Genomic DNA, 22,221 nt, shown 5'->3' with positions numbered 1-22,221 from the left:
AGCTAAGGGTGATGAAAATGCATTTCCTGACGTATACCACTAAAAACATCAGGCAAATTCAAGGGATTACACACATAGTTAGGACTCAATTCCTTCCAGCTCCAAAATTTGTCTTTAAATCTTGAGTCCATCAAACAATCTGAGCATGTCTCACCAAATGGCAGAACTAATCATTTTAAAGCCATTTTTTGCATATAATATATGGTTGACTAAAATCAAAGGGAATTATTTCCTAAGTACTCAGATCCTCTACATAGGTTGATTGCATTCTGTTGCAACAGTCATTATCATTCCCATTAACCTACATTTAAGAGGGAGCAGTTCAACCACCTCTTGCATGTTAAACGAGCTAAATAGTGCTCTTTATTAAGTGTTGCTGTGACGTCAGCTTAGACAACATTGTGCCAGCAATGCTCAAAACTCAGACAGCAGCAAGCTGATTTCAGCAGGTATCTGAGAAGTGATTTACACATTTACAAAACAAGTGAAAGGCCCCTAGTTAATCTAAGGAGGAGATTAGGTACTGCGGAGTCCCGCTGAAGTAGCTTTAGTGAATCATTGACCTCTTTCTGCATCCCTCCTGGTATTTGGTGTGGATGGTAGCCACATGTGAAGCAAGGTGTTCATTCATTAGAATCAGTCGCTGTATTATACAGACACTGGTATAAGAAGTCAAACCTTTATAGTTGCAACTGATGTTTTATCACTTCAATTCTCTTTGAAGTGTTTTGAAGACAAAGTTGGAGAAGTGAGGTTGAAATGGTTTAGAGGAGGAGGAATAGTAGATATATTGGACAAATGATGTGAATTATGGAGCTACCAGGCAGGAAGAAAATTTAATGGATGGAGAGAAGGAGAACATGCAGAGGGTTGGTGTGAGCAAAGACGATGCAAGTGACAGGGTGAGATGGAGGCAGATAATCCAATGTAGTGACTCTTAAAGAGAGCAGCTGAAAGAAGAAATGGAAGAACAGAGATATAGAGTATTTAAGCTTATTTGGGAATCGACAGCATATTATAGTGGAAAAACTTTTACTTGTGCTCTACTCATGCAAAGTCTTTAAATCTATCCATCTGTTTTAATACCATAGCTACTATTTTTTATAATGTGTGGATATTTTTGCTTGACATTGTTCCTTGCACTAGTGTCATTTTATGATCATACTAATAATTTAAATAACTGGGGTTTTTGTCTCATTATAGCTGATGGCGTTGAATTAGAACACAGAGTATGTGTGTGTGTGTGCCAGATTGTGTGTGTTAAGTGGGTGTGGAGGGTGTCCAGAATATGTGAGCTGTTGCTTGCTGTTCACTCCCAGCTTGAAGCTCAGCAAATGTATCAGGAGAGAAAAGAGCAGAGGCACACAGAAACTGACTGAGAGCAAATTAATGGGCACCAGCGCAGAGAAAATTGTTCTAGAGTAAGTATCAGTTCTCTATATGAGCTTTCATTAACCCTGTGGTGGATACATTTTAATAGAAATCTTGTGAAAACAGCATGTGTGGGTATCCGAGGTTTATTTTTTACAACATGTACCTTTAAACTATCAAACTAGCTTTTAATATCAAAGCACATTAAAAGCTGCAATTTTGTAGTTTCTGAAAGTGCTTGTGCTGCACAACAGGTCCTGAATTTGTATGTCTATTGTATATCTACTGAAGGCATGGTCTTAAGTGTCAATAAGCAAAGAAAAAGATGAGATGTAGGCAGCAGGTAATAAAATAAATGGAATCATAACAATAAAAAAAGTAGGAATAGTGAATTAACTCATGGTATCATATTAAATCTACTGTATTTATTACATGTAATATGTAATTGTTGCTTTTCATAAACAATGCAAAGCTGTTTGTGTATTGCTTGTATGTCTCAGAACATGTGAATTACTGTTAAAAGATGAGCAAAAGTTATCATCTTGGAAGCTGATCATGTGATTTAACTTATGTCCATTTAAAACCATACTACAGTCACAGCTCCTCATACAAACCTGAGCTATAACATCTTATTTTACCAACCGTGAACTGACTGCTACATCATCACCTGGATCATTAATGTTTCTATGTAGTGCCACACAGTGCGGGGCCAAAAATCTCACTCTGGTGTCACTCAGTGGTGGTGACAGAAATTCAGTGTTTGTGCCAAATGTTGTCTGTAGAAAGGAAGCTTACAAGTGAGTGTGTGGGCTAGAAACATCTTAATGACATGCTAAACAGTGTAAATGATCTATTGTGAGCCTTGTGAGTCAAACAAATACACACCCCCGGGCTCTTAGCATTATGTGAGTATAAGCAGCCCGTAGCCCCGCTGAACTCACCAGCAGTGATGGCTAATGTACTAATGTCTGTTTTGTCATTGCTTTAAGCACATCATCACTGGTGATTTCTTTTGTTCTTCAGAAGCAATTGAGGTGATAATTATAAAACTAAATTTACTGATAGTTTTTTTTTTCTTCTTTTTTTTGGCATGTAGTTCTGTTTGTCCATTCACACCGCTTTTGGTTTAAATTGTCCAGTATGGAGATATCAACTGTAGAGTGTAATGGAACCAGAAAGCACTCGCCTGGTTACTTACTGCTGAGCGGTTTCACTTAGTTTCAGTTTTCTTTCTAAGAAACGGGAAAGTAAGTCTGTGGCACAAAGCTGAACTGCAATTGCTAGCTTCCCGTTTTTTTTTTCCTCTTTTTTTGCAGTTGGTGGATCAGTTCGTAAAAATAAGCTCACTGACCACTTTATTAGGTACATTTTGCTTATACAGGGTCACATCCCTTTTGGCTTTAGAGCAGCCTTAACTCTTTGTTGCACAGATTCAATGAGGGGTTTGGAAACATTCCTTAAACATGCTGATGTAGATTGATTCATTCATTGATTCACCCTTGATTCATTCCAAGGGTGCTCTGTAGGTTCCAGATACAATTACTTCTTGAATCTTGAATCTACTGTGCAGGCCATTTGAGTACAGTGAGTCAATGTCATGTTCAAAGCAGTTTTTAAATGATTCGAGTTTTGTGACATGGTGTGTTAAACATGGCTGCTTTCAGACATGGTCAGTAACAATTCTCAGACAGGCTGTGGTGTTTGAACGATGCTCAGTTTGTGCGCCAGGAAATCTCCCCCACGCCATTACACCACCAGCCTGAACTGTTGATACAAGGCTTTCATATTTCTTATCCCAAATTCTGTCCCAAATGTCACAGAAGAAAATGAGATTCATCAGGTCATGATAATCTTCTATTGTCCAAATTTCGATAGCTCGAATAAATTGTACCGTCATTTTCCTGTTGTGCGTTTTCCTGTGTTGTGCGTTCAGAGATGCTCTTCTGCATCCTGTCATTTTACAGTAAGTGGTTATTTGAGTTACTATTGTCTTACTATCAGCGTCAAGCAGTCTGGCCATTCTGCTCTGACTTCTGGCATCAAAAAGGCATTTTTACACAAGCAACTGCTGCTCATTGGATATTTTCTCTTTTTTCTCTGCAAACCCTAGAGATGGTTGTGTGGGAGTTCCACAGTTTCTGAAATACGTAGACCAATCCATCTGCTTAGAACTATTATTTTGTGCAGCTAGATCAGGAATTGTGGAAAGAAACATTGTTGCTGAGTCTTCTTTTTTGGTGATTCTAGGAAAAATCCTAGAATACGATTTTCTGTGAACTCTCTCCAATGTCTCATCTGCTACTTTTTCATTGCGTTGTGTTCTTGACAAATTTGCAAAATCGGGCACTGTCAATATTATCATAGAACTGTTTTGATTTTTATTTCAAGTTAGTTGCTTCCTGATGCTTGTTCGCCGTTTGGTTTTCTTATGGCTCACTCTTCGGCAATAATTTAATGGCAGTAGACCAGACATCAAGCTCCGCTTAATCATTTGTATTTTTTAAAATGTATTTTCTGATTTTTTTTAATATATTCATGAGCAGTCTGCTTTTTATATACAGAGGTTGTCTTAAAAAATCATCCCCAAAATACTAATAAATGTATCCATTATTAGCTTTTTGACTTTGTCACTGTCTGGCTTTAACTATATACTATAATTGTTCACTCGTGGAACTTCATCATCACATTCAAATAATAAAGGGTGAGCCCTTACATGGCCATACTGAGGATCATGAAAGCCTATACGATCAGACGGGTAGCTGTCCTCGCAGGGACCAATAACTGATCTTTACAGTACAAAGCTCCGCAGCCTCTTTTCATGTCACTTTCATTGAGTGGAGGGCCACGGTGCGAGCTCTATAAAGTGGCTGGGCCCATTCAAGGGACTAAAGAGGACAAAGCTGAGCTCACTGCGGCACCACAGACTCACAACCAAAATAGGAATGAAGCAGAGGGGGAAAGGGAGGGGAGGCTGTTAACAGAAAGAGAGGGAGAGAGGGAGGGATTTTAAATTAATCTGCTGAATATATTTACTGGAAACTGATGAGAAATGGTTCTATGCAACACCAGGTTCAGTCTCTGTGGTGTGTAGTGTATGAAAATAAAAGTCATATCACTGTGGAGAATCTCTGGAACACTATCATATATTTTTACATCAGATTGAACACTTAAAATCTGAGAATTACTGCCTTAAAATATGAATAAATATTCTGGTTATTTAAAAGTTGGAAGTATATGATGCTATGTACTACTGCCTGTTAATGGTAAGTGATGTCTTGGGTATGAGCTAACCCACTGTGTCTAACAATGGGTCATTATTTTAATACTAAATCAAAAGGACAACATTAATATAAAAGTTACACCATGTTAATATAACTGAGTAGGTTTACTCAGTTTTGTGTCAGTATATTTATCCAAACTGAACCTCATCCCTCATCCCCCCAAATTTTTTTTACTGGTTGATAACTTTGTGTTATAAAAACCTATTTGATTGCTTTCTTGTGTGTCTGCATGTAGCTTAACAACAGCACTACAGAGCTGATAAAAACCCCTTCAGAACAACATAACCGTTTATAGTCACGTTTTGCTTCTGTCTCCTCCTTAAACTTAACCCTTTGCAGTTCGCGATACACAGCATGCATCGCCTCTGCTGCAGAGATGCTTTGAAGATCCATTTTAGCGTGTCTGTTGCCAAATGAAGATCACACACCTCAGTGCTGCCAGTAAATGTGCAGTCTCCATCAGTGATAGTAAGTAAAGAGAAATAAGAGCTCCTTTATGTGTGCACACTCTTCCAGCTGACACCATGGATGAAGCTGCAGGATGGTCTCCGAGTGGCTCCCATGGAGCTCGGCAATAGGATGCAAGTGTGTGTCTCCATCTGTTTGCTCCCACAGATGACTTCCCATCTTTGCTTACTCATCCTGTCTGGCTTGGCAGTCTCATCCCAGTTTGGTGAGTCCATCTACTCTTTTGTTTTTATTGAGTTTGGCCACGAGATAAAGTCAAAAGAAGGGTTGTTGGTCAATAAAAATGCCACTAAATTAAAAAAAAATAACAAATTTTTTTTATTAAAATGTTGAAATGTGGTAGCACTGTGCTTAAGTAAAGCTTAGATGTACTTGTGCTGTAGCCTGTTATGGCACTTTACACTTATTCTTCTTCCAGAGGATTATTTTACACTACATTTATAATGACTTTTAAACTTTTAAACAAAAAAGGAAACAATCATGCAACTGACATATTCTCTCATGAGAATATACTCTTAAATGTATATACTAATAATAAAACTACTACTACTAGTACTAATAGTTCCGGTTTTTTAAAGAAGATGCCTTTACCATCCTGTTCAAATATTGAAATTACTAATAAACTAAAGCTTTAACTTCTGGTTCAGCAACAGTGATACTATCAGCTGTGGGTAAAATTGATAAGTTGCTCACATTTTATCATCTGTATTTGCTGATTGAAGAAATATATCAGCAAATTAGCAATTTATTACTATTCAAGTAAGAAAATAACCATTAGTTGGTGTCCCCTGCAAAACAACATGGACACATCATTTATATCAAACTGATGATGCAGTGTAAGGCTTAACAGTTTTAGTTTAACATTCGCCTGACCATATCTGTGATATCAATACTTTTACTTAAGTAAATATTTTGAATACTTCCACTAGTGCTGGATAAAATATTGAGTAACATATTCAAAGCACACTGAATGGATACACTGTGTGTGTTCCAGGTTTGGAGGATGTTTTCTTCAGTCCGCAGGACCAGACAGTCAGAGAAGGAGAGGGAGTTTTCCTCCGGTGTGTATCAGGGGAGAGTTCACCTCCTGCAAGCATCACATGGCTCAAAGATGGAAAGGTGGTCACAAGAGGTAGACAGATTCAGGTAAAAAACAACTTCAGATTTTAGAAGGGCATCAAAGACTACTTTCTTGCAGAGTAGGACAAAAAGCAGTAAATATATCTGGTAGATATTAATGTAGTAACAGTCTCCATTAGACTCCAAGACAATAATCAGGCATAGAGTGGAGAACAGTTTTTACACTTTGCATTTCTTCTGCAGTTTAGAGAAATCCAGGCTAAAGAAAGGCCAATTTCATTCTCAAATTCATGTTTTTAACAGTTTTCTTGTGAATTTTAAAGCCATGGTTTGAGCCTCAACTTGATGGTTGGACATAAATTTCATGTGTAAGGCATCCACCTGCACTGCTGGAAACTACTATAATCAGATCAGGCTGTAGTTTCTCTCTTGGGCGTCTTCATTATATAAAAAAACTAATTGATTAGGAGTTTGATTACCCTGATTTTTCTTTTTCTTTTTTTTAAAACAGCATTTACTGAAACTGCTATAGCAATTTTTTTGTAGGTGCAAAATTTTCTGTCTGCAGAGCTTGTACACAGAACACAGTGCTGACTTAAATGCTGGGCAACCTTACAAATAGAAATTGATTTGAAGAACTCACAAACCTCAAGGAGACTCTGAAAGCCTCATGAGAAAAAACACTTTTTATTTCACTCAGGGCAAAAATAAAACAGAAAAATACACGTTGTTTCTTTTAACTTTGATATTGGACATATTTTCCATACTGTATGTGTCATCCTGCTCAGGGTGAATATGGAGGTGGGCACCAGAAGAAAACGTCAGGCACTCTTCATCTTTTCAACGTAACATTAGAAGATGAAGGGGTTTACGTTTGTGTCACACACAATCCTTCACTGAACATCAGCAAGAAGAGCAGACAAGCCAGACTTACTGTGCAGGGTGAGGCTTTTTCTTTAATTCACACTGACAAATTTTCAAATTGCAGCTGATCCAGGAGAGTTTATTAAATATAAATCCTGAGCTCTCTGGTTTTAACAAAAATACTGCTTTAATTTAAAAAAAACTAAACTAATTTATCATACTTGTGTGTGTTTGCAGAGGGTTAGTATCTTACTGTGACTGTCCGCCTTGCAGGGGTCCCTCGGAGGCTGCAGTTCATCCAGGGCCCTGACAACATCACTGTTGCTATAGGAACTGAAGTCTCCATGCACTGCAGTGTTCTCGGCTTCCCTGTTCCCATGGTGCACTGGTTCAAAGACGGGTGCCTCCTGATGAACTGCTCCGGCTCGTTCAGCCTCCAAAACAATGGACAGCTGCTCACATTCAGGTCCAACACTGCATGGCAGAACAGGAATATTAATTCTTTATTGTTTAACTCCAACTGTGGTTGACAGTTGATGATACAGTCAAAGATTTTGTCTTTTTTCTTCTGGTACAATTATAATAGTTTCTGGTTCTTACTGGTGCATAAAAGAAGGAAGGCTAAAGAGGAAGGATAAAGATTGGGTGTTTTAGAGAAAGAAGACATTTCTGTAAATATTCTGTATTCCCTGCAGGGTTGCCTCACAACAAGACTGTTGTGTTTGAATCTGCCACTGGGGGATTCCCTCCAGGAACTCTGGCTTCCTCCCACAGTTCAAATATTAATTAGTGTTTCTAAACTGGTTTCTAAACTGGCTAAGAAAAAAAAAAAAAGCAAACAAAATCAAAAAGAATCCCTAAATGTTAAAATTACATTTAAAATATTTTTTGTGTTTGTCTTCTCCAGAAATGTGAGCAAGGAGCATGAGGGCTCATATCACTGTGAAGCATCAAACCAGAAAGAGACAATCAGGTCGCAGCCAGCCTTCCTACTTCCAGCTGGTATTGTAAACTCTGAACTGTTTAACTCAAGCAAGTGAATTGCCTTGTTAAAACCGTTTAGGTTTCTGCTTCAGCAGATTCCATGCTGTAAAAATCAGCAAAATCCAATAAGAGCAGATGTCCAAACTTATTAGTGATTTACATTTTGTGTTTACAGAAATGGACTGGAGTTTTGTGCAGCAGCCCACAAATCTAACGGTGAAGAGCGGCAAAAATGTTACGGTAACCTGTAGGCCTCCGTACAGCAGACCAGCAGCGCAGGTGTCCTGGTTTAAAAACAACCGGCTTCTCACTCCCACTGAAAATGTAACAATGCTGCCCAGTGGAGACCTCTTCATCCACAGGTCTTTATTGTTCATGCCTCATTATATGACTAGATAAATTAAATATAACACAAAAATTGTGTATAAATTAAAACTGGTTGGGCCACAACTTTTAAAAAAGTTTAGTTAATTTGCATTGTTTACGGTATGTTTAGCGCTTAACATGAAGTCATAGAGTTATAAAATTGTGCCTGTAAATACAGCTCCAGGCAGCTGATTTTTGTTTTTAAAAGCTCTGCTGACCCTTTTCATAATTTTCTCTGTAGTGTGCAGGAGCACGATAGTGGCAGCTACTTCTGCAGGGCCTCAAACACCCATCTTCAAAGATTTCTTACCTCGAGACGAGCAACACTCAGTGTTTTGGGTATGACATCTGGCAGCCCTCCCTACTATCTCACTGGAAATGTATATATACATATATATATATATATATATGTATACATATATATATATATGTATATATACATATATATATACATATATATATATATGTATATATACATATATATATACATGTATAGGTGCATAATAATATTCCAGACAGTGCTTTCCCTTCCTGGCAGCCCCTCCATCCGTCAAGCTATGGCCCCAGGTATTGACGGTGCCTTTGGGTGCTCAGGTGGTGCTGGAATGTCAGGTGTCTGGCCACCCTTTACCGTCCATCAGCTGGATGAAAAGAGGCCACACCAAGCAGACAGGAGGCAAAATTGCATTGGGGTAAGTTATAGTGTTCTGACTTTTTGAAAATTTTGTATACAAGCAGTTCATAATATATGGCAGCTTTCATGTTTCCTATTCAGACAGAGAAATGCCACTCTCTACATCCAGTCAGTCCGGAGCTACGATGAGGGGGTGTATGTGTGCGAGGCATCCAACACACTGGGACAAAGCCATGGCACAGCACTCCTGAGAGTTGCTGGTAAATTTTAAACCTTGCTGTTTTGCAATGTATTTACTCCTCAGATCAATAGACGAGTCAAAGTCAAGTCAGGAGCATGTGCCTGATACTTACTAAGCATTTATACACTTTAGATCAGGGGTAGGCAACTCCAGGCCTCGAGTGCCGGTGTCCTGCAGGTTTTAGATCCCACCCTGGGTTAACACACATGAATCAAATGATTAGTTCATTAACAGACCTCTGGAGAACTTCAAGAAATGCTGAGGAGTCATTTAGCCCTTTAAATCAGCTGTGATGGATCATGGACAAATCTAAAACCTCCAGGATACCGGCACTCGAGGCCTGGAGTTGCCTACCCCTGCTTTAGATGTTGTGGTTGGTTCAATACTAAGTATGATGACAGATATGTTCTTGTTAATGCAAACCTTTTAGATCATAATGAAGGTGAGGATTTAGATATGAGTTTTGTCTGACCCACTGATAAGTGTACTAAATAAAGCAAACCCTAGCCTGGAAGGCAAAGGGATTGTTGTCCCTCTGCTTTATGCCCCTATTTAATATTGCTTTTAAGTTGCAGTGAATTTGTAATTCCCTATAAGGTATCTTCATATAGTGTACATAATATTATCAAAGCATGGGCGTGGTCCTCATTGGCAGATCAACAAGTGTGTGTGATCATTCATTTTAACATGTCAGCTGTACTGTGTTGTTTTGAGAGTGCAGGAAAACTAGGCTGCAAAAATGAAAAATCATGAATAATTATCTAATAGGTATTAAGCTGAAATGCATTAAAGAAAAGAAAAGAAAAAACCTGTTGCTATTATAGAAAAGTACATGCTCGCAACCAAGGTCCTTCTAAAAGAACTGAATTATACACAGGAAAGAAACTGAGAAATTCTTCTTGTGTAGTACAAACGTCTTACAAATTTGAAATTAAAGGACATGGAGATCACCTTGAAATCCAGTCTTGCAAATGTGATCAAAGTAACAGACCATTTGAATGAAATTGTCATTTTATTTGCCATCTGCACACATTGCTAGTTTCATAAACTAATTCTAAAGAGTCATAGTCCAGGTAGCAGAACATACCGTGTCCTCAAAATTTTACATAGTTACTAAAATCTTTATAGGGGAACAGTTCTTGTATGTGTTATTTCTTTAAGGCACTTCTATGATCTATGAGCTTTATGTGACTTTTTTGATATTGTCTTTTCAATTTTCCCCTCTGCTTGGGCCAGTGAGCCCTTTAATAGTGGTCTTTAAAGATCAGGTGACCTACACGATTGGGACTTTAGTGGTCCTGCCCTGCAGAGCAATGGGGATTCTCCCTATCACATACACCTGGACGAGGGGCAGAACAGAGCCACAGTCCCCTATCAGTACCACCGAAGGCAGACACATAGATGGTGAGTCTAGTTTGTCTGGAGTCATTCTGCATTACTTTTCATCATGAAAACAGAGTAACCGTTTCAGGCACAACGTCCCCTACTTCATAGGTATGTAGAAGAGAATAAAATCTGAATAAGTTAATGTAACACATAGAACAACTTTATTGTTTGATGACCCTGATTAAGGCCACAGATCCAGTCAAGCAGTAGAGTTGTTCTATATACCACAAGTGTTGCTGCAGCTTGAACTTTCTCAACATTTATTTTAATCACCAGGTCCATCATTTGGAGTTGTTTTCAGCATATAAAATAAGTAGCATTCTCGGCAGAGATGGAAGTATACAGGAATTTTTTTTCTAATTTCTAAACGGTATGTGAGATCTCAGCTCTTTGTGTTTTATAATGTTTTGTCTTCTGGCCTGCAGAAGATGGGTCCCTGCATATTTCCAGTGTGCAGTACTCTGATGCAGGAGAGTATTACTGCACTGCTGAGAACCGAGCAGGACGACATCAGAAACGGATGATCCTCATCATCACAGGTGTGTTGATTTACCACCTCGTGTTATTTCTTCTCAGTGGCAATATTACTAAAATCATACCTGCATTTGGTATGCAATGGTAAAGCTCTATGAACAAAACTGAAGATGTAAAATGTATGAACAATTTGGCAATTTAATTGAAGTGACAGACTCCAATGTGTTGAGATCAAGGCTTTGTGAGGGGTCAGACTAGTTTTTTCAGGACATTGAGATGTTTTTCTATCAGTGTATGTTTGGATCAGTATAATAAATGTGGGTCACTCAGATACTTCTCTCAGGGGAATTCGCAACTGTCTTCTGGTCATTTAGAGTGGGTGAAGTTCAGTGCATACTTAAACAACAAAATACTTCTTTGACCCCATATACCCAAGTTTCTTTTGCTTGTTGATTCTCTTTCATGTCATCCTTTGTCTTATGCTGAAGATCGACCTTCTGATAGAGGGAGACGGACAAGACTGGTTTTGTCTGCTGTGAGTATTGAGGATGTGGAAGTCTTTGCTTATGTATTTTGTTCTCAAATCATTTTGCTAGACCTTGGTTTTATTTTCATAAGCAGTTCCAGTGTAGAAGCTGCAAATTCTCTAAGTGCATTTTTTTGCACAGATCATGTGATGGTCATGCATTGTTTACCCCTGTTTATTATTTGGTGTATGGACTTATTCCTTTTGACTGTGTCAAATGTGTCTCCTCTGAAAATAATCAGTGTTTTGAATATTTTTTAGAGCACCAGCGATAATGAACAACGTCCAGCTTCCAAGTGGAGCGACTCAGTAGCCGAGCAGCGCTTTAAAACAACACGTTATCCACATGTACAGGAAAAGCATAATGAGACAACATGTATGTATTTAAAAAAAAAATACTTAGCTCCAGTCATGTGTTGTGTAGGTCATTCAACATAACAAATATATAGTTACAAGTTAACAGGCTAAAACACGGTGCTATAAGGTTATAAGGTAAAATTAATATGGCTGAAAGCAGTGGTAAGGTCTCAGTCATACAGGCCTAGAGACCAGTCAGTGACTACCCCTGGCAACCACAGGTCACTAAGGAAAAATGTGTATTCCCAGATCAGCTGGTGAGTGGTTTTTGGAAGTTTTTAGTAGTTGCTGGCAGTTGCTAGGTAAAATTGGTCACAAAGAGGGATTCAGATCAGGCGATGGTAGAGTTAGAAGTTGGGTAACCAGAAGTTCTCACAAACTTTCCAGGATAAAGGTATCATTTCAATTTTGTGTCTGTTACCATTGCCACAAGACAAAAAAGATGTGTCAGGACATCCAAAAGCTAAAAAAAAAAAGCTAAATGCCAAATAATCCTGCTATAAGAGCTGCAGGAGTTTTTTCTGCTCAGATTTCAAAATTGACATGGAAATATTTTGTTTAAAAAAGTAATAAATCATATTTTTGTGTCTGTGTTATGTTAATGCTACTTTATGATTCAGTTACAAGAAATATTAGTAAATATAAATGTAAAGCAACAATTATGAGAGGCATTATTCTGGTGCGCACGTTACTAATCGAACTGCTTACAAAATGTATGGCTGGATCCCTTCAGATGAAATCAGATTTTTTTTTCCTCTGAATGACACATAATAATAACACACAACATAAAATTGTTTAGGATATATTAAAGAAAATAAAGCACAAACTCTTTTTTTAATATTTACAGGTACCAACCCAGTCAGTGCAACTACACTTCCAACATTTTTAAGAAAAGCCGGGGCTGAGCTAGATATGCCATTGAGGACCCTTGCCCATGTTTTACATCACCATTTGAAACAGCCAACAACCAATTCTACCCAGTCGTTACTCAGTCAGATCAAGCCTCCTCTTCACCTGAACCTCCAATCAGAAGCTCTACACACCCAAGTACCAATGACCATTAAACCACATTTTATTTCACACAGTGAACCAGCTGCAACACAGAGCCTGGCACCTGAAGTAACCAGTGGAGTGTTGGTCGAAACCCTTCAGCATTCATTCAGTGAAAGTCGATCCCATTTGAGACAAATGCCATCAAAATTTCAGCATTCAGCCAGTAACAAGTTGTTTATAGTGCCCAGTTCTCAGGACCATTCTGTGCCTCAAGTTAATCAAATTGCAGAGACATCAGTAACTCAGCAACCATCTCAGCTACGTGTTACTGGACCTTTTGGCTTTCTAAAATCGGACCCCTTCATGGCAACTCCAACACCAAATCCTGTTACCCACGCTAAGATGAGACACTCCGATTCAGTCACCCTGACAGTTGCCTACAAAACATCATCATTTCAGCCTTTGCAACCTTCACCAACCCTCTCACAAACAACTCAAACTGATCCTCAACACTCCTCTACCTTAAGTTTTTTACCAAAGTTTCATCTTGAGCTTTCTACAATTCAGTATAATCTGCCTTCAACAGAACTTCCATCTTCTTTAATCCCCACGCCTCCAATATCCGAAATTCATCTTTCAACAACAACACCTTCAGCCAGTTCCAAACTTTCTCAAACCCAACCTGAATCATCTCCAACACAAAATTCACAGCTTCCATTCTCCACCATCCGCCCTTCAGATCAGTCACTCCATCCTTCATTGTTAGACGCTGAGGTAGTCCAACAGGTCAACAGGTCACATTGGCTGAATACTACTCATGAAAGTCATCCAGTTCAGCCAGAGCTCACAGACTGGTTGAAAAGGAACACTTCCCAGTCACCCATGACTAGCAATGATCCCAGGTAGGCAAAATAAAAATATGATAGATTGATAAATATTTCACCTGAGTTTATTACATTTAGGGAACAAAAGTAATAAAACATCAATAAGTCACTATCTTCTCCATTTCAGAGTGAAGCAGCAATCACCATCATGGCTGCCTGTGCTGGAAAAACATGACATCCCCATTGTGGTGGGAGTGGGTGTATCTTTGGCTTTCATCTTTATCACTGTTACCTTCTATTCTGTGGTACAAAAGAATGAACCCGCACCAACAAGCCGAGCAGGTCAGCAATCCGCCCTGCATGAAATGCTAGTGTCTTGGTTTTCCTAAAATCATGACCATATTTTGGCAAAATCGAAATGATTGGGGTGGTGAGGCTGCGACAGTCTGGTGATCTGTCCAGGGAGTACCCCACCTCTCACCCTATGGTAGCTGGGATAGACTCCAGCCCACCCTCGACCCTGCATTGGATAAGTGAAAGAGGATGGATCTTGATGGAATTGATAGAAAGTTATTAACCAACACTGCACTGGCTAGCAAGTGAGGTGCTAGTGTAACAAGTTGTAATTAACTGTGTATTAGAGTGCTAGGTTTGGCTAGTAAAATTAAACTATAATTTAGTTTATAGTTTAAATTTACTTAGGAAGTGAACATTTGTATTTTGACTTTCAATACATTGGGCATTTTAACATTGACTTGTTTATGAATTAACTCGCTTAAAGAGCCACCCTCAAGTGGCCATTTAAAGAACTGCAGGTTTTCCATATATACTTGGCTCAAACAAAAATGATATAACATAATAATAACTGAGCTCTACATGTGCTTTCAGATGAATTTTTAACACTGAACACAGTCTGGTTACCTCTTATATCTTTTTGCCAAGGTAAGCTAAATTAGCTTTATTTTAAACAGGTAATTGATCCACTTGTGTCACTCTACCAGAAAGCACATATGTAGAGCATTTTAACCCAAATGTTACTTTTTATTATTACGTCAAAACCACATTACATGTCTTTGACAGCTCAGAGGAATTTAGGTGTTCCCATACGACATGCTGAACGTCGAGCAGCAGGACGTACGTATGAAAACAGGTACTCTACTTCTCAGAATAGAAAAATAAATTATCCTTCACAACCCATCTTTCTGCATTCTAATACCAAGTGTTGTATGTCTTATGCAGAGCGTTTGAAGATGACGACTGTGTTGCAGTGATTGAACAGAGCCCCAACACATCAGAAACCAGAGCCAGACCCCCAGGGCCCAGCTTGGTTACGGTGCAGATGGAGAGCACGTTTGATGAACTACAAGAGGATACCCAGCGCTCTCTGGACAACCACTCAGTCACTGTAGAGACGTACCCTGAGCCTATTCTTGACATCAAGGTCTGGTAACACAGAAACACTTTACCATAAAAAAATGTATCCAGACATTTTTATCCGTGTTTAAGGGGAAGTTAAGAAAGTTACAAATTTATTGAGGAAACCCAATAGTATGGTGGTCAGCACCATTGTCCCACAGCAAGAAGGTCCTGGGATTGAATCCACCGAGCCACAGCAACAGCCTTTCTGTGTGGATCTTGGAGTGTGCATGTTCTCCGGCCTTCTGATAGACTAGATAGACTAGTGACCTATCCAAGGTGTGCCCCACCTCTCACCCTGTGACAGCTGGGATAGGGTCCAGAACAACCACTGATGATTCTTCTTCTTCTTTGGACTTCTTAGGCGGTCAACACAGCAGATCATCTGCCTCTATCTCAGCCCATCCCTTACATCCTCCAACCTTCTTTATGTCCTCTTTCACTACCTCCATGAATTTTCTCTAGGGTCTTCCCCTTTTCTTCCTGCCTGACAGCTCCATATTAACATAAAATACTAACATATTTTGCTTACTATATTGACTATCCCTCCTCTGCACATATCCAAACTATCTCACCCTACCCTCTCTAACTTTGTCTCCAAACTGGTCAACCTGAGCTGTCCCTCCAATATACTCATTTCAAATTTTGTCCTGGTAACTCTCAGTCAAAATTTGAGCATCTTCACGTCTACCACCTCTCGCTCTGCCTCTTGTCTTTTTGTCAGTGCTTTCCCTCTTGGCAATGATAATTTTATTTAAATAGCACATATGCTTTACATAGAAGATAAAAACCTGATTGCTGCCTCTTGCTGCGATCCTTCTGTCACAAATCACCCCTGAAACTCATCTCAACCCACTCCATCCAGCCTGGATAACTGGAAGAGGATGGTTGGATGGGTCACACTGTTAATGATAAATATTAGAAATTATTATATTTAGTTATGAAAACAGCATATCCAGCTTCGTTTATTTAACTAACAACTGTGGCATACTATATAACCTATAGGGGGAGCTAAAACCCTATATAAGTGTACAAACGGTCACAGTTTGCACAGTTTAATAAAAAGAACAAACCATTAAGATAATAAAAAAAAGTACTGCACTGAAAACAGTGCTGATGTCTCCATTTAATTTAAACTGGCACATGCAAGGACTAAACCAACAGCCTTATAGTAATAAAATGCTCAATCATCAGAGTTGTCTTTAAAGATAACAATGTGGCAACAGTGTAATGATTTCACTGCATTTTAAACATTTTTCCCTATGTTATTATTAACAAATCCTCTCTACTTTCAGATTGATCCTTCTCTGGAGGAGGAGAAAGGGTGCAGTTTGTCCCAGCCCAGCATTCAGGTGCACTGTACTGAGGATTGGACCAGTAACAGAGGAGACAACCAAAGCCCATGCCAGGACACGTTGCCTCCTCCCTCACCCTTAATCTCCCGTTCTCCTTCCCCATCACCACCATCCAGGCGGGAGGAAAGCGTGCACTCTTCTTTAACACTGCAGAGTGCTGAGCCATGCGTTGCACCTATCCACCACAGTCTCAGCATTTCACATGGCAACCCTCCACTGTTGCTGTCTCACAACGTCTCTGTGGGCCTCACCACAGTAGCTGTTGATGTCCATTTTTACCCTGCAGCTACTGCTCCAATGGCAGTAGGGACTAGTACTCACATTAATTCAGTTTCAAACTCCTCAGCAGTGACTGCACCTCTTTTTAGCCCCACGTTAGCTAACAGCCAGGAGAATGATCAGTCAGCTTCCAGGCTGCATCAGTGTAAATAGCTACATTATAGGACAAATCTTCAGTGCTGGCACACATTAAGTGAAATGGGAACAAAGCTTTGGCTAGCTTGATGGTGTGGAGATAGGAATGCATAGATTACTAACGGGCTGTCTAGCTGATCCAAATCACATTTAAGAGTGTTTTACACCAGTGGTGATAAGCAGAATATTATATTTCTCTTGGAGTTCATTTAGAGATTTTTTCTGTGTGAAAAAAAAAAAAAACAAATGTGAAAAAAAGTGATGCAGACCAGAGTCAAACACCTATAGGTGTGAAAATGCCGCAAGTGACAAAGTGAGGAAAGTTGCAGCAAAAGACAAAGTAATATGACACCTGAGTAATTTGCAAAAGAACACATTATAATAACTCAGTTCTCTTTGCCATTAAGTATGAAACTAGAACCAGCAGAAAGGCCAGCTAAACTTGCTATAGATAATGATGTGCCATCATCAGTAGTTGCTGATGAAACCCCAGTTTATCAGTTCACCTTACACATCTGTGCAGTGTCACAGGTGCTATTCATAGCAATTGTGCGAAACAGTTTTTTATGTTTGTGCAAGGATTTAACACACCTAGATTAAATCTGTTAAATATTGACGAGTAGAGGTAAGTGTTAGCAGATTTCCCAGTTTCTAGTTGTCATAACCAAACAGTGCTAATGTTTTCTTGGCTTTAGCTGCATACTTGATGCATGAGTGGAATCCTCATGCACACTTTTTGCCAAGGAATACAAATACATTTCCCAAAATGAATGTAAAACAGCTGACTAAGGAAGCAAATATTCAGTATTAGCATTCACATTGTTTTTCTTAATATATGTATTTATTAGCTTTAGGGCACAATTTATGTGTTATACTTAATTGGCTACGTTTACTGTCAGGTTGTTTTGTTTTGTTCTTTAACCCTGAAAGAGAAAATGTATATGTAGTATGAATTTATCTGTTTTACAGGCCTAAATGGATGTAGGGTAGTTTGAGTAAAAATACTGTAATTTGTGTCTTTTTCTGTTAAACAGCCAAGGATACATGCTTTGCAATTTTTTTGTGATCCAGTCCTGCAAACCTGTTTTGGTTCATGACTCATCATTATGTTGAGGTTGACTGTTACACCTTTTTGAAACCAAAGGATGGTAACTGGTATGTCAGTGAACATGTAGGCAGTACACCAAAAATAGTTACACTGGAGGAGCACCTTCATGCTGTTAAAATGTTAGTTGCATTACTTTATTAAAACGCTGTAACTGTCACCATGTGCTTCATGAGTCCATATCCTGTATGCACTGTGTGTCCACTCTGACAAGATGCTAGCAAGAAGCTTTCTGCACACCATGATATTGTTTTCATATCTTTCGGCAAGGAGACAGTAGTCATTCAAAGTTTATCTGGAACTGTTTAGGTAAAAAATTATGCTTAAAGGGCAACAGAAAAAGAAAAACATGCAAATACATTGTTAAAAAAAATATGAAAAGACACATTATAAAGAGCATGAGGGAGAAGACGAAAAATTATTTAAAAAAAAAAAAGGAAAAGGGAAGATCCACAAAGTCAACAGATTCAACACAGTTAAGAAACTTCTTGAGACAGACTGTGTGGTGCAATTTTCTGGTCTTGCTCTGCAACAATGGCCACTGAGGATCTCTGCCACCTTGTTGCAGCAACACAGTGCTAATCAAGCCTCAATTCTTCCCTCTTCGTAGTGAACAATGATTGTATATGAAAAACCATACAAAAAAGTGACTTTAGATATATGCTGCAATTTTTATAGAATCAATAACTTTCAACAGTGATCAAAGGAGCTGCCAAACCAAGATGATTAAAAACAAGCCTCGATCCTTATAGCTTAACCTGTAAAATATTCATGATTTTTATATGTGAAATTTGATTTTTAAACTGGTTAACAAAATATTTTCTGATCTTGTTATAATAAATAAAATCTGTGTGTCTTTGATAGCTAACTCATCCCACAGGGTCAGGACTGGAGTAACCAAAAGTACATCCAAAAAGACCCCTGAAGGTTCTTATCTATTGCAGGCAGTATGACATCAAAATGTTGCCTCGCAGCCAATCAACAATGAGGAAAAATGATCAGTATTAAGCATTTATGCTTTATACTATTATTATTTCGTGACAGTAACATTTAATTTGTATTCACAGAAGTTGAATTATGCATGCTGTATTATGATGTCATCTCATTGCCCTGCAGCCACCTAACAACAGATGAAAACGACTTGTTTTTAGCCTTTATGCACCTTTAACACCTTATTGTACGTATTGTACTATTTTCATTTTACGACAAAAACATCTCCTTTATATCCACATCTAATTTATGTCATCAATGGGCAAATTTTTAAAAGCATATTATTAAAATCTACCGCTCCTATTCATCAGTGCAAAAAGGCCCAACACTAATGTAGTATGGGCATGTGCTAGCAATAATAATATACAGAAAATATCCATCCATCCAGCCTCTTCTGCTTATCCTTGTCAGGGTCACAGGGTGGGGCTGGAGCCTGTCCCAGCTACCAGAAAGCGAGAGGCAGGGTACACCCTGGACAGGTCGCCAGCCTGTCGCAAGGCTAACACATAGAGAGATGTACATCCACACCTATTGCTGCTTTAGAATTACCAATTAACCTAACCTCACTAACTGCAGGTCTTTGGACTGTGGGAGGAAGCAGGCGAGAACCCACGCAAACACGTGGAGAACCTGCAAACTCCCCACAGAAAGGCCCCGGCCAGGTGGTGGAATCGAGCTTACAGAAGATATATATACAGAAATATCCTATCTAATATAAATAAATCGTTAATTGTTAAGCAGCTGTTCACTCTAGAGAAATCTAACCATATGACATGTTAAAAGTACCATCAAAGTAATACTCTGTGTGGAAAAATACAGCATGTCTGAAAGGTTACATAAGCCAGTATGGAGCTTTTCATTCAGTAAGTTCAGGTTGATACACAGAAGTAGCAGCGTCCTATTACTATAAATAACTTTGAATTCAGTGTTAGTTATAGTAATACAAATAACTATTTATAATTATTTATCATATTGTTTGAACCTCAGTTATTGCTCAGTTATTCAGCTTGGGTACTGTTATGATACAGCAGTTCTTTTCTCAAAGCAAAGAACTTTTAAATCTAACCACTAAATTCACACATGAAACAGAAGTAACTCTGGCCACCTTTTATGGGGTAAAACTTCCACAGCAGAGTGGAAGTACGTTTCTCACAAGACGAGACGCTACCCTCTGCATCCTGTCAGCCATCGTGTGCAAACAGAACACCTTAGACCTGTGGCGATAGCATGCAAGACTGCAACTTAAAAGCTCATTTAGACAGTAGCAACTTGTAATGTGTTACTGCAATGTCATGAGGGGTTTTGTGGTATGTTCATCGAAGCTTTAGATGTGTTTATTATCGTTATGTTTTGACTTCTGTTTGATTTTACTGCTGTTGGAATCATTTTAATTTTAAATTATTGCTAGGATTGAGATTTTTGGTTGATTCTAGTTTTTTGAAGGATTACATATTTGAGTCATGATTTCGTTTCTGTGGAATATGCAGCCCCTTCTTCCTTCTGTCTTTCTGTATCAGTTTTACTGTCCTCCTGTTCTATCTCAGTGAGTCTGTGTTAAGCTTCATGTTTTAATACTTCACTTTGATGCTCTGTGTTAGTTTTACTTCCTCCTTTGTGATTGTCCCAATTGTCTTCATCTGTGTTTAACTTCTTTCCCTTGTTTCTCATTCTCCAAGTTATCTATCCACCTGGGTTTCGCTGAGAAATCAGCCACACAGGGAACAAGACTGTTGATCATCTGTTAATCTGTTTCTCTCTGGTTAAAGTGGCAAAGTGAATGTCTTTGCCTCTTTTCATGACACGTTGGCTGCTGCTGTGACCCTTAATGACTCACGTGATTGCAGTTGACCTACTGTTGGTGATTTTCAGTCTGATGGATAGACTGCAGGGCCAGGTGCATCTCTCGGGTGTCAGGTCTTTGCTAGATTTAGTTTTTTTCATTTTTAAAGACTATTTTAAACTGTTAATCTGCTATATATGTTTTTAGGCCTGCTGTTTTTTTCCTTTGTCCTTCATTTGGGAGACTTCGCAAGTTTTCAGGCAATAGTCCTTTGGGAAAAATCCAAAGATTTTATGCAATGAAATGGTATTGGGCTGCTAATAATGAAGTGCCTGAAGATACCATTTAAAATTGTTTCTTTGCTGAGTTGTCTGCTATGTATAAGTATGTATATGACACAAAACTGTTTCATCGTTTGGGTTCGGTTCCTTTTTTATGCTTGAATGGTTCATAGGTCAGTGTTAAGCTTTCAGCAAAAAAACAAAAAAACCCCACCTAACCTCAAGGTTTTCTGTTTCAAAATGATACAAGAAAGTCTGGCTTCTTGGAGGCATAATATAAACAACTGAGAGGTGGCCTGTGACCTTTGCACAGTACTGTATGATTCATTTACAGGCTTTCATTTTTACTGCCAGAAATGCAGTTTGATTCGGTAAAACTACTTTTGTTTGTGAGCGCCTGCAAAATCACGTGTTTATCTGAACAAACTGGAACTTGAAACAATCTATGTGTTCATTTAAAAATAAAAAACATCTAAGGACTTGCACAGAGAACCACAGAATGAAGTTACACCCCAAGTATCAATATGCACAAACTGCTTCAGAGCAGATTTTATGTGCCTAAATGTACTGAGGATGTCTTTAAATCTTGAGAAAGAGGAATAAAATGTCATGGTGATAAAACTTATATTATGGTTGATGCTGTCTGTCAGTCTATACTATTTATTGCCACAGAGAATCGAAAACAGAAGTAATAGAAATTACTTTGCATTATCAGGAAATACATTTATAAAATGTAACCCATTAATCTTGGCCTTTGAAAAGATTTAAATCAACTTTTACTCAGGGTTTAATTAAGTCAAGCTTTCTTACTTCATAGAGGTGAATCCTACAATAGGTATAGTAGCACCAGACCCCGTAGGTAATGACAGACAGGTCAGTGTTAGTCAGTATTGCCAGGATTAAAAAGAAAGCAACCCTCCACCTGTGGCACACACTTCCTGAAAACCAGAGGCTGGGTGATCTTGGCTCGTTTTAATAGGAGTTTAAATTTTGCTTGCTGTGACTTTTTTCTTGTCATACTGACCACTCAA

The 22,221-nt window shown here is 38.6% G+C and overlaps 1 protein-coding gene across 1 annotated transcript; it reads left to right on the top strand.

Moving 5' to 3' along the window:
- Nucleotides 1-3: 3 nt before the first annotated feature.
- Nucleotides 4-18,400, top strand: LOC147317819 (uncharacterized). The gene is made up of 20 exons (XM_086315163.1): nt 4-1,421; nt 5,169-5,325; nt 6,115-6,266; nt 6,989-7,142; nt 7,338-7,530; nt 7,972-8,066; nt 8,224-8,410; nt 8,656-8,753; nt 8,953-9,106; nt 9,190-9,308; nt 10,526-10,693; nt 11,101-11,214; nt 11,638-11,684; nt 11,937-12,051; nt 12,880-13,927; nt 14,037-14,191; nt 14,738-14,791; nt 14,930-14,999; nt 15,089-15,290; nt 16,561-18,400. Exons 2-20 carry the CDS (start codon nt 5,181-5,183, stop codon nt 17,050-17,052), a joined length of 3,762 nt encoding a protein of 1,253 aa, XP_086171289.1. The 5' UTR covers nt 4-1,421; nt 5,169-5,180; the 3' UTR covers nt 17,053-18,400.
- The last annotated feature ends 3,821 nt before the right edge of the window (nt 18,401-22,221 follow it).

This window comes from Aulonocara sp. 'chitande type north' Nkhata Bay, linkage group LG12, assembly GCF_057382095.1.
Source record: "Aulonocara sp. 'chitande type north' Nkhata Bay isolate Kocher_YH1m ecotype deep benthic linkage group LG12, A_spYH_male_GT1.1, whole genome shotgun sequence".
Classification (NCBI taxonomy): domain Eukaryota; kingdom Metazoa; phylum Chordata; class Actinopteri; order Cichliformes; family Cichlidae; genus Aulonocara; species Aulonocara sp. 'chitande type north' Nkhata Bay.
The sequence above is the reverse complement of the archived record's forward strand: the minus strand, read 5'-3'. Positions and strand labels throughout refer to the sequence as shown.